This window comes from Ruditapes philippinarum, unplaced genomic scaffold (genome assembly GCF_026571515.1).
Source record: "Ruditapes philippinarum isolate M1 unplaced genomic scaffold, ASM2657151v2 ctg1525_1_1_1_1, whole genome shotgun sequence".
Taxonomy (NCBI): Eukaryota; Metazoa; Mollusca; class Bivalvia; order Venerida; family Veneridae; genus Ruditapes; species Ruditapes philippinarum.
The window spans coordinates 125,841-139,181 of record NW_026864043.1 but is presented as its reverse complement, the minus strand read 5'-3'; the positions used below and the strand labels follow the sequence as shown (position 1 = coordinate 139,181).

Genomic DNA, 13,341 nt, shown 5'->3' with positions numbered 1-13,341 from the left:
CATAATTTTAATGATTATGATGAAGTTGATTAGAAAAACAATATATTAAATTTGAGTTTTTTTAGTATTAAGTGCTCTTTTAATAAGTCAAGTAAAATTTTAATAATGTAACAAAGGACATAGTTATACTGTTTGAACAACCAATAAGAATTTTGTGCATATGCTCGTTGCATATATATATGATTGTATATGAAGCATTTCAGTCCAGGTTGCTAAAATTGTTTTGATATATGATTTATAAAAATATGCATTCAGGTGAACTAGGTGACGATTGTTCAGCAAGAGCTGTCGTTTGTGACAATCTTGCTAATGCAGAATGTGACGGCAGTATATGCGTGTGCGAATCCGGGTATGAAGACCCCACCGGGGCAACAGGATCATGTAGTCGTGTTGGTTAGTATTATATTATGTTATACTGATAGTTTGTAAACCATAAACTAGTAAATGTACTTAATATAAAATTAGTTTTGAATATAATTTTATAAAAGAAATTTCAAAACATCTTAAAGCATTTTGCCTCTAGATTCATACTGATTTGTACGAAATTCCAATATAAGAATGCTGTGAAATGAACAAATTATGTAAATACCGGTAGGACAAGCATTTGTTTAAGCACATTACAGCTAAAATATGTTAAGATTTTAAAAATAAGGTCGTTTTTCCGTTTGTGACAATGCGGAAATGTAGCGATAAAAATTATAATTCAGTCATATTGTGTGTACTAACTACTAATATAATACATATACTTTTACATCAATTTATTTAATCTTTATATTTATTAATAATTATATTTGCATACCGGCAGACAAACAGCTTTAATAACCATGAAGTAATTTAAAATTTAACTTGTTTGTGACAATCACGCTAGAACTTTTAAAGACATCTTATTAACAATTACAAATTACAATACTAGATTGTGGAACGCTTACTCCGCCTACAGACGGTGCTGTCGATCACACAAGTGAAGGAACAGATTACGAAAGTAAAGCATACTTTTCTTGCAATGCCGGGTACACATTAACTGGATTGTCGTCAGTTACGTGTCAGGCAGACAAATCATGGAATGGGGCAACGCCTACATGTGTCATCAAAGGTATGTCAACAGTTTAATGTAATGTTGAAACAACATCAAAGTTTTGGAAGCACATCAGCCATTCAATGCACATCGCTGAAATTTATAATTGATTATTTATGTTTTAATTGAATCTTTTTGAAAGAAACATATCAACTCATAATTAATTTTCTATTTGTAATTTGTTGTGACAATTCTCGCAGTAAAGTATCTAATACAGATACATAACAGTTTCTATTTCCCATGATATTCATATTCGTTTGGTTGTCAGATTGTGGTAGCGTGGCAGCTATTCTAAATGGCGCATTTCAATATACTCCAAATAAACTGTACCAAGGTCTTGCGGAGTTTTCTTGTAACACTGGTTACACCTTGGTAGGAGATGCTACAAGAACGTGCCAAGATACCGGTGTATGGAGCGGTGCTAACCCTGTCTGTCAGATAAACGGTTTGTATTTTGAGTTGTTGTCTTAACTGATACAGGCTTTGATATGATATACATCTTAGCGCATCTTCATTATACATATTCTGCTATACGATATATGCATATTGTGCATTACATTGCCACATTAGAAAATGCCTATATGCTATGCCTCATCCATTACTGCACATCCTGCTTACAATGTGCCTAATCATTAATTACAAACATTCTATAAGCTCTATAAACATTAAAATGTTCAAAAAAGAACTAGTTGGCATACTAATGAATAACTAACTATAAAGCATACTTTCTGAAAGGCTAATTTAAATGCTGAAATTCTACATATTTTAAAAGGTTGTAGTTGTGCTATGTTAATCCTTATGCCACTTTATCCATTTACATAATTTTCATATGTATGTAAGGGATTCAAATAAACTAGTATTTGTTATTGCTTACCTGCATATACATCACTTCTTAAAATCTAATTAATTTTTTTTGTTTCATTAGGTCTAGATTGCGTTACATTTTGAGATGAATAAGTCAAAACTCTTTTTTATACTATCCACAGCTGATATCATAAACATAATTGGCGAAAGTTGTCACTCTGTTAAGAAATTTATTAATAAGTTAGGAAGCAATAACTTTTCTTTAAAATGACATAGACTCATTTTATTATTACTTTTAAAATGTCACACATTTTGATATATAATGATTTCCTGAATAAAGATATAGTATATCTGAACTTCATCGACTGGAAATACCTTAAAGATATACTATGCTCAAATTTGGGTAAAATATTATTATCTTAGAAATGTATTGAAATCCATGAAATTCTTACTTAATATGTTTAATTTGAATAAAATAATGAATAAACTGTGTGTGGGAAGCTGCATTTCCTATTACGGGTCAAGTTAAGTTGGTCTTTTCTTTAAAAAACTGCCAGTTCTTTTAATGACACTATATATTCATATTGTGACAACCCATAGTGTGCAGAGTTCAAAACATAACATATCTACTTTAAATGATGTCGATACATGTTTATTTTATACATAGAAAGAGACTGTGTAGCAATTATTAACATTTTTAAAAATCAAATTTGAGCATAGTATATCTTTAAAACAATTTTAAGTTTATACGAAGTTGCATTGTCACCGTAAAAATGTTTCACATAGTAATAGTAAGTTAAAATAACCTATCTATTTTAAAGCATTGTTCCATACATTTATTTCATTTCAAATTGTTGTTGAAGGTATTTCTTTCATAAAGTTTATAAACATGTTTTTTTTAAATAGTTTTATCATGCGTATCATTTTCTTCCTTATATATTTCACAAGCCTTTTACCTAGCTTGCATCTAGCTTATGCACGAAATAACTCTCATGGATTGACTCAGCTTTTCATGCCATATTATTTAGCTCCTCATAAATGTATGTTAGAGAAATAGTGAACTCAACAATGACCAGGTATGTACAACTTCATTTCATTCAGAAATTTCATTAAAACATCCTTTGTTTCATTTATTGAGATAAAAATGAATTTGACTTTCTAGAGCAATAGTGTTTATTTTCATCAAAATTGGTATAAATTAATCAGGACAATCGGATTTTCTTTTCGACATATTTCATAATTTCATAGTTTAAAAGGTTGCAATTCCCGGTAAGTAAAAATTATTTTGATACTTTTTGATTGTCTTAACGAGATGTTTATTTTTATATTTAAAATTCGGTACATTGTTTTTTGTAATGAGATGTTTATATTTATATTTCGGAACTTTGATTCTCGTAACGAGATGTTCTATTTCAGAAGTTTGATTGTCATAACAAGATGTTCTCTTTTATATGCAGTTTCGGAATTTTGATTCTCGTAACTAGTTGTTCTCTTTTATATTTAGATTTCGTTTCTTTGCGTCACGTAACTAGATGTACTATTTTACATTTAGATTGTGGAACAATTGTTGCTCCAGCGAATGGTAATGTCGATCTAACAGATGGTACGACCTATGAGAGTGTGGCAGTATTTCAATGTAACAATGGATACGACATGGCCGGAGCTGCAAGTCTGGAATGCTTGGAGGACGGTTCTTGGGATAGTGCGAAGCCAACATGCAACATAAAAGGTATGTTTCCAAGCTACATGTACTGATTAAACGAAACCAAAGGGAATCGCAGACTTTAATTCAATATGATTCTGTTATGTCCTTGCAGCTCATCATTCACACTACTAAACTTTTGCGATAATAAGTACATGGATATTAAACTCTTTTTTAAAAATTGTTATAAATCACATTATCGTCATCTTTTGGTTTTTCGGTGTTTAGCTAAAATTTCGAAGGTAAAATTGTGTTACTCGTATCTTTCATAAAAGTTCTACTTATTCTTTAATTTTACAATAAACATGTGAGATATATCATGCTTGCTTTGCAGATTGTGGCTTTCTCACAAATCCAGCTAATGGTGCAGTTGACAATAGTGAAGGTACGACATACCTGTCAAATGCTTTATTCACATGCAACATTGGCTATACGTTGGTTGGATCCAGTACTAGAAGATGTCAGGCGTCCGGGACTTGGAGTGGCACGGACCCAGTATGTCAAATAAATGGTAAATAATATACTTATACTTTACCAGAAATAAGATACTTGTACTTTACCGAAAATTAGAAAAAAACAGCATGTCACGCTGACGCCCTGTAATATTTATTTAATTTCTTTATTTTTAAAAGAAAATTGCACGATAAAAAGTAAATATGTTTACTTTTATTTCGGGGTACGATGGTATTTTAGGCAAACGGATTTCTTACCTTTTTTCACACTTTTGCTGCATTAGATATTGAATTTTGTTAATTTTTATAACTAGATATCCTTTATTTATTAAAAATCAGAGTAGTAAATGTTTCTAATGAAGGTTTATCTGTTTTTTAGCAAAACAGTGAAGGTATATTATCCTGTAAACTCAGAAGTGTCTAAAAATATGCTTGACCAGGATATTATTATATATTGCTGAAGGAATGTTTTACCATCAATATTTTCCTACTTTTGAAATGAAAATAAGAGATATGATCTAATAACATGCATTGTAGAAGTATTTATTTTTCCTGACAAGATATACTTATTGACTGATACAGATTGTGGGGTGTTAACTAATCCTGCTAATGGCAATGTTGATATTTCTTCTGGTACGTCATACGGCAACACGGCATCTTACTCCTGTGACGCAGGGTTTGAACTTAATGGTGTACTTCAGAGAACTTGTCAAGCTGACAGCTCGTGGAGTTCATCTGCTCCAACCTGTGACAGGCTAGGTATCAAAGTTAAACTTTTTAAAACAATTTGCTTTTTGGAAATCTTTGTTATTTCGGTGGCTGTATCAGATATTGATTACTAAAAACAAAGTGTAAAGAGCCGAGTGACAGCTTAATAAGTTGTCCGTTTTTTTAAAAAAAAATATTTCTTTGAGGTCTTTGTTTAAAAGAGGTTTGCCCTAATAAATTAGCCTGTTCTAGGGGGCATGAGATATGTTGCATTTGTTATGTTTGCTCAATAAAATTTTCAACTATTTGTTTTCGTTTTATTATTCTTAAGGGATCGGATCTTCTCTTTTCAAAATGTTTGCCATACAATGTAAATAAAGGAATTTATTTAAATAACTTTTGTCCATAGTGTTAACTGTTATCAATTTTTCCTACAAACTTGAAATATGATACTGTGATTTTCATTGCTACTTTGATATGGCTATGATTTATTTTTCAGACTGTGGAAACTTGAAATCACCGACATCTGGCAGTGTGGATTTATCAGGTGGTACCCTGTTTGAAGCAACTGCTGTGTTTACATGCAACCCTGGCTACACATTGACAGGAGACTCAGAACGATATTGTACCAACACGGGAGACTGGGATAATTCAAACCCTACATGCATTATTAAAGGTTAATTTTGATACATGCGTGTACTTAAAGTTAAATTTGTTTAAAATAGCATAAGCTTATATAAGAAAATATGAAACAAATATAAATGTGATACTGATAATATTATTGCATAATAATGTTTTAAACTTTTAAGACCACCATGATTTGTTTCAGACTGTGGACCACTAACAGATCCTGAAAATGGTCAGGTATTGACAGTACATGGAACAACATATAACGAAGAAGCGGAATATTCGTGCAATTCTGGTTACCAAGTCAACGGTGTGTCCACAAGAACATGTGAAGATGATGGCCGATGGAGTGCATCTGACCCGACGTGTGAAATTCTTGGTACGCAATAACAATAACACCCAGCACGAGATTAGCTTGCACTGAAATATAATTTTGAAAAAAATCTAGTATAATTTCTCATACATGTTGAAGCGAAATCTGAATTGTTGAAACTTGTAGATATCAAGTTAACTTAAGATTATGTGCTGACTTAAGAATAAGTCTTTTTCGTTCAAAATGTTTTTTAATAACAACTGGTCCAACATAAGGTTCAGGAGCTATTTTTTTTCTTAAATTAACTCCTCCATTTATTACCTAACGGTTAGAAATGTAAAACCATAACATAGCTTTTATTTGTTCTCTTTCCGGGCAATCTTCAGATTGTATTTATTTTTCCAGATTGTGGATTTGTAGCTGATATTGTAAATGGAGGTATTTCCTACTCAGTGGGCACAATCTATGGTTCAACTGTTTATTACGTATGTGACAACGGATATGAAGTAACCGGCGTTGCCTCAAGAGTGTGCCTGGCAACCGGTTCGTGGAGCGACAACCAACCCGTGTGCACAATTCTGGGTAATAAAGTTATCTATATTAACAAACACATAAGCACAGTAAAATTTTGATTTATATTTGATAATTACAATAATTATGGTACACGCTTCCGATATAGTAAAAAATTTTAAATGTAGTTTAAACTCAAAAGAGTATATACATGTATAATTCCTATTATTTTCTATTTGCTAGATTGTGATGCCGCCATATCAGTTCCACATGCTGTTTCCAAGACACCGTCTGGTAGTCAGGTTGGTGACGTCGCCATCTACGAATGTAATTCCGGCTATGGCCTGGTTGGAAACCCGAATGTTACTTGTGAAGCGTCTGGTTTTTGGGGAACCGTTCCAGAATGTAGACTAGGTCTGATATTATTTTTGCTGTTACTTAGTAGTTATGTTTTAAAATATAGCTGATATCTTGTATTTGAACTTTGCCCTTGTTTGTTATGTTTGTATGCATAAAAACAATATTGATTACCGACCAAATGATTTCATTTTTAACTTTAAAGGAATACTCAGGCAAATTATTGACAAAAATATTAAAATGATTTTATATTCTCAGATCACGCTAAAATGACATTTTTTAAAGTCACAGCATGAATTTTCTGTATAGTTTCTATTTATTTTGGGTTCGAAGCGTGAACATATCTTATAATATATGTTTGAACAAAATTTAGACTCCGACAGAATCACCGACTGGTTTAAAAACAAAACAGATATTGAGGAAATTTTATGATTGAAAATGTAAGTCATTCTTTTGACATGTACTTTAATGTTTCCAGAGTTCACTGTGACAACTATTGTGAAATCTAATCTTAATGCTCTAATCTGACCCACGAGGGTCAAGTTAGGAAACCACCATTTTATTCTTTATAGGGAGAAAAGTTTTGTTCCTGTGACAGTCTAGTGTTTTATTTGAGGACATTTACAGAATAATGAATGAAAAATTCAAAACTAAGAAATGGAAATTTTGCCTGTGTCTCTCTTTAAGTTTTAAGCATATGTCCAAAAATTCGAGTCTTCTTACCAAAATCACATTTGATATTCACAGAAATCTTTTAAATAGTAGAAATGGATTGTATTGTGTATTTATTTTAGAAAAGGTTTAACTTTTTTGATCCAACAGTTTATTTTCATATGATAATTCAGATTGTGGAATTCCACCAGTTGTTGAGAACGGTCAGGTAACGTACACAGCTGGTACCCTGGTCTCGGCGACAGCCACGTACACATGCAATGACGGCTACTATATCAGTGGAATCAGCAGGATAGAATGTCAGGATACAAGGCTCTTGGACAAATGAACCATTTTGCTTTATAAGTTATGCCTTAATCGTTGTGATTAACTACAACTTGTTAATGATATTTTATTCAATATTTGTCATTAACCTCGTACTACTAGTAAGATAATGATACTTGAGAGCGTAACATAAAATTCATATCTGTAATATATAATAATAATGATTCAATTTTATACATATAATCATTATTATTAAAAACTGATTAAAAGAAACAAAAGCCTTTAAAATTAAAAATCAGTGAAAGATAATTGTATTATTGTAAAGAAATCGTTGCCTGCCATTAATATTAAAACTATTAGGTTTATACACTGACTATGTATTGTGTATATTCTTCCTGTCTTGTTTTATACCTTACTTATTTATAAGCTATGTCGGCATGTGACTCATAAGATTGATGGTTATGAAGAGCTTCTTTCTACTCTATTTCAAACTCAATAGTTTTCCAATTGAAACAGTACAACGTGAGCGATTATGGTTACTTAAATAGGAGGAGAACGCTTCAGACCAAGTTTAGATGTTATGAATTTCTTAAACAGTTTTTAGAGAGCCTCTAACGAGGTGAGCAGGCGTTTGGTGCATGCGTAGAATCTGGCATGTCGTATGCTTACAGATAGTGGGCCTCTTACTGATACTGGGACGCACGGCCAATGGTGGCGACAGATGTCTATCTGTATGTCTTACCGGACAACATTACGATTCTGTAATTGACAGTTGCCTACTGGTAATAGCCAATTAACAATTGGAGTATTGCAAAATTGCCTCTCGAATAATTAATATTTTGCTTTTCTCTTGGTATTCTCTTCTTTGTGTGAAATGCGGTATACGAATGGTCGACAAACCGCACATGTCGTCCTATAATTATTTTGTTCAGAACAAATAACACATATAATTTGAAAAAAATGCTTTGTTTCAACATTCACTGCCAGTGTACATGGTATGATGTATAGTCTGCTCTTGACTTACGTAATTAACTTTAAAGTTATTAAATCTCTTCTATTGAGTATCAGATACACAAACAATAATTTAAGATTTGCGGCGGATGTGACGCGCAAACAACAACTGGGATTTCAAACATTAACACGAGATGTTATTACTCGCGAGACGAGACAGCGATATGAGCCGCGTTTACTCCATGTGACAACAGGGAGGACGTCCCCCTTAATTGGTCGCAGGTACTCAGGACGTGGTTTCCTCTGATACAGGAAAATGGAATGGAACCTGCACCACAATGTTACTACAGGTATATCTGTTGACAATGGAATACGGATCTTGTTTCAAATAAAAACATGTTAAAATCAAAATATCAAGGAAGAAAATAAATTTCAATGACTCATCAACTTTTATGTCATATGTGCGATAATCCTGTATATTATTTGGTAAAATACTAACGACGGGGCGGGACGTGTATCCCCATATGAGAATACTCTTATAAATGTGACGAGCATCGGTTTGTTATAACTATGCTGAATGTTCCGCTGATACTCCATATGTGGCACTATGAAAAAAATCTCATAACTTTTCTTGTTCAGCTTGATACAATGGTTATTTAACTTTGCTTCGATTTATGTAATTTTTTTTGTCAACTCCTAAAAGAATGCTGGATTCTCACGTAAGAATTGCATGAATTGCCAGATAAGCAAGGTATAAATCATCACAGCCATCAATCTACTGCAAAGTCAATTGCATGCACGCAAATCAACCGGACAAAGAAAATAATAGTCTTATTGCCATGCAGAACTCACTTATTTGTTTCTGATGAACAGGATGTCCAAACCGGAGAACCGCGGCTGCCCAATGAGTCCAACACCCGTTCAAACTAAGTAAGAGGTGCTTTGCGCCTCATTGGTAGCTATACACATAATGTTTGTAACACTGGATTCGCTTTGGTCGGTGCTGCCGAGAGGAAGTCGCCAACCTCCATGTATTCAACAATGGAGCTTGGAAGTGAATCCCCTGAGTGGTAAAATATACGGTAAGTAATCAAAAAAAAATATCTCCTTATTTTATAAGAAAAGGACCGATACAATTAACACAGACATAACTGAATATATCAGGAAATTGAGAATTTATACCGAGGAATAAAATAACAGAGTCAGTTCTGTTTTAACTTTAAAATAATCGCACCGTGCACAGGTTTTAATATTAAAAAAGAGTGGTCATTCGTCTAAACTGTGCTAGTTCCCTGGATTTTTATGAAGTTGCCGAAAAGTTGAATGTCGAAAACACATTTTTTGAGGGAAGGAAACGAAGAGTTGTGTTGAGTTCCTTATCGGTTGGGTGACTCATATGTCAAGAATGAGATAAAGCACATACAAGTTGCTAGATGTAGTGTTCATAAGAGTAAACGCCTAGTGTTTGTAATACCTATGGTCACCTTGGTCTATTTGACATTTTTCCCAGAATGCCGCGACATTGCCGAATATTAAATATGGTTGGGTTGATTTAGCATTGAAGATGGGACACGGATCGTAAAGGGCTGGTAATGTGTGGGCTCGAGAACACTACGTTCCGCGATGTGGGTGCAATCAAAACCGAACATTGGTCTAGTCAATCGGGGGGTTGGCGATGGTGTATGAAAATTGCGCCTGAATATGTTGTAGTTTTGGGGTACATTTCCTAGAATTTTTCAAATTTTATTAACGGAAGATCTGTTGTGGCTGCACTTGGTTAGCATTTGTATTGAGTTCTGCGAACTCAGAGATTAATTACGTAGTGGCCTAAAATTGGGTTAACCCCTGGACTAAAATAAACGACAGGACCAAAGTAGGCAATATATAATTACTTCGTAATCGTTCCTTAAGTAAGGCGCATCGTATGCGTATATTATGTCTCGATATTTTACGCAGCAGTTGTATTAATATCTGGTTAAAAATTATATCTAAAAATAAATAGATACCACACTATCAATAACAGTAAGCGAGAATGGCGTTAAATAAGTGTGCTCATATGACTAAGTTTTACCTCGAGAGACTTTACGGAGAGAGATATAGACCGGGTGGCCGTTTGTTAATGATTTGAGGAGCGGACGAGGTTTGTAGCTGATTCTTGTATTAGGCCCTCATACTCCATGAGTGAGTCCTTCATCCGTAAAACAGTACCAGTATAAGACAGCGCTGCGTGTGTACTATTTGTCAACGTGCCCAAACTTCCATTCCCACTCTCTTTAGAATGAGAAGCATGAGGATGGCACTCGAGGAATACTTCAAAGTCTTAGTTTAAGATATTGCACTGTTATACCATGCATATGTCAAGTCAGAGAATTAAAGGCATATTTAAGATAAACGGTCGTGTAAGATCTCTATTATAGGAAAATATGCCGGAGCAATGCTGACAATCATCATTTAATGTTTGTCAGATGAATATGGACAATCGGAACACCAAAAAATTTGTGTAAAACGTTAAAATCCTTTGTATGAGGGAAGAAGCAAATAACGATGAAAATTTATTTTTGGAGGAATGGCTCTCAAATTGTTCTTGTTATTGCGTCAACAACTGACCTACTAAATAGAAACATTGTAGGTCACCATATAAAATGTTCTTAATCCAATGAAAAACACTAGATGCTAGTGTTCGGAGGAAAATATAATTTATCAATTGGTTTGTCGGATCTGAATGTTCATGTTTTCTTTTAATTTGATACCTTTCTCAAAATAAACTATTACATGATCTTTATTTTTTCAAGCTATATCCCGGATGTGGTTAGCACTCTCTCTTCGACCTTGTCCTTTTGGTGTCTTGTTGTAATTACCTGGTTCGCGACTTGTACGTCTTTGATCCTAGGTCATTTGGTGTGTTGTGTATCTAAGAATATTTCCAAGAAACCGGGAGCTAAGATTATCTTATCTGTGTCCTGATATAGCTCCTTTTTGTCTCAGGTTGATAAGGGTGTAGGAACATCGAAATGATAAGATAATTAAACTTCGTTTACTGATAATCCGGGAGCATGAAACGTGATAGTCTCTCTTTATGGAATTCGGTTGTATTCGTGAATTCAACAGCTTTATCTATCCAACTTTAATAACTAAGTGGGATTTAAAGATTTTGGTCCTCATATTGTAATTATACCGGCACATTATGAACCGTGAAACCACTAACTGCAGATTGATGTTAACATCAATAAAACTAGCCATGTTTGCTTTAAAAGGTTGCAAGTAATCAAACGATGAATGAAAACAGCCATTTTTCTATCCATATTTTACAACATTTCAGTATTTTTATCCCTTTGATATTTTTTAATAGAAATACAGATTCAAACGAAATTTAAATATTTCCCTCACCACACTTCTTTGCAATAAGTATGCATAGAAAAAAGGAAATGTTAAATTTTCCAAACAGTAATTTTTCCTTCAGCCAAAAGAGCCAAAACCGGAAGTTCCTGAAAAGAAAACAGATTTTCCAGATCTTTTTCTTGACTGTAAAGAAGAAAAGAGCTAGATGTCCACCATCAGCTGCATTTACTACAGCTAGTTCAGAGAACACAAGGGCACACGTAAGTAGACATAAAGAAAAACAGAACTTGGAATAGACTGAGAGACAAAGCCTCAAAGATGCTCACTAGAAAACTAGAAATGCTTGATAAATTAACGAAGTGGAGTGCCTAATCATGCCGCCCACAGAGAAGAGGAACGATCCGACGGGGTTCGTGTAGACTTAAAAGAAACCTAGCTTGCCGGTTCGAAAAGCCAAGGCTGAAGAAAATTCAAGCCGAGAAATAAAGATTACAAGCACGAAACAATGAACTTGGACAAAAGGAAAGATATGACATCTGAACGCTCGTAAGGTTTTGATGTACGTTCATTTATCCGTATGAGAGAAAATCGACACCTCACACAAACTGGAGATACAGACAACAGAGAGAAACTGCTTAAGGCTGTGTTAGGCGATGAGAAGAGCTCTACGTGAGGACCCTACACACAATGTAATTCATCTTTCTTGATCTGTAGAAATTTGTTATTTACTAATACCAAAAAAATATATATATATATATATGTACAATACCTTGAAATGAAATTAATCTTTGGGCTAGTTGACATAGCAGGTTGTAAATGAATATCCATAGAGTAGATCTCATATTAATAAACATTTGTTTTTATTGCAAAAACTAAATTTGATGAATAGGCCGTTTTGTCGAACAAGGAAATAAAGCAGAGAACATATATTCAAAGTTCCTTATATGCTACATGGTATCGTTTGGTCTCCTCAAAATTGCACGATCGTAAAAAATGTGAAACGATGAATGACTGCATGAAAGAAACGTTATATTAGGTGGTTTTACTTAAAGACCATTTTTTTTCTTTATGTAGTTAGATGATTTTCTGAAGGATGGTGGGTTACGGAACTGGCAAACTAGGCGACGACTCTCATCAACAAAATAACCGACGCGATGATCAACTTTCCATTGACGATCTGACTCCACCGGAACAATTACAAGAACAACAAACAAGTCCTACACCCAAAGAAGCCAAAGAAGACAGGTGATCCAATTTGGGAAGAAAAAGTTCTACGGCCGAATCCCATTAACCACCTGTGTCTGAATACCGCAATGAGCTACGATTAAGGAAAACACCTGAAAAGCCGTACCAGACAAGGAACGAAGACAATTGAAAATACTGTGAATACATATCTACTGTTTTAAAATGATTAAATGAATTGATTTAATATCGCTGTGTATTTAACCTTTGTATTTGATGCAAATGATATCAAGTTTAAAATCGTTGAAAGCGTCATGCGAGAGAGTATATCCAACTCACAATATTAACAACTTATTTGTAATACATTATAGTTATGTGAGCAGTA

General features: G+C 33.7%; 1 protein-coding gene across 2 annotated transcripts in view; it reads left to right on the top strand.

Annotated features, from left to right (window-relative positions):
* The window catches only part of LOC132724250 (fibropellin-1-like), a 29,075-nt gene extending 21,513 nt beyond the window's left edge, over positions 1–7,562 (top strand). For both annotated transcript variants that reach the window (XM_060709084.1, XM_060709082.1), the window contains 11 exons: positions 256–393; positions 914–1,093; positions 1,344–1,520; positions 3,432–3,608; positions 3,916–4,092; positions 4,616–4,792; positions 5,241–5,417; positions 5,571–5,747; positions 6,087–6,263; positions 6,435–6,605; positions 7,394–7,562. In XM_060709084.1, the coding sequence (XP_060565067.1) occupies positions 256–393; positions 914–1,093; positions 1,344–1,520; positions 3,432–3,608; positions 3,916–4,092; positions 4,616–4,792; positions 5,241–5,417; positions 5,571–5,747; positions 6,087–6,263; positions 6,435–6,605; positions 7,394–7,548 (1,883 nt within the window). In that variant the 3' untranslated portion in view covers positions 7,549–7,562. The remainder of the gene's footprint in view (positions 1–255; positions 394–913; positions 1,094–1,343; positions 1,521–3,431; positions 3,609–3,915; positions 4,093–4,615; positions 4,793–5,240; positions 5,418–5,570; positions 5,748–6,086; positions 6,264–6,434; positions 6,606–7,393) is intronic.
* The last annotated feature ends 5,779 nt before the right edge of the window (positions 7,563–13,341 follow it).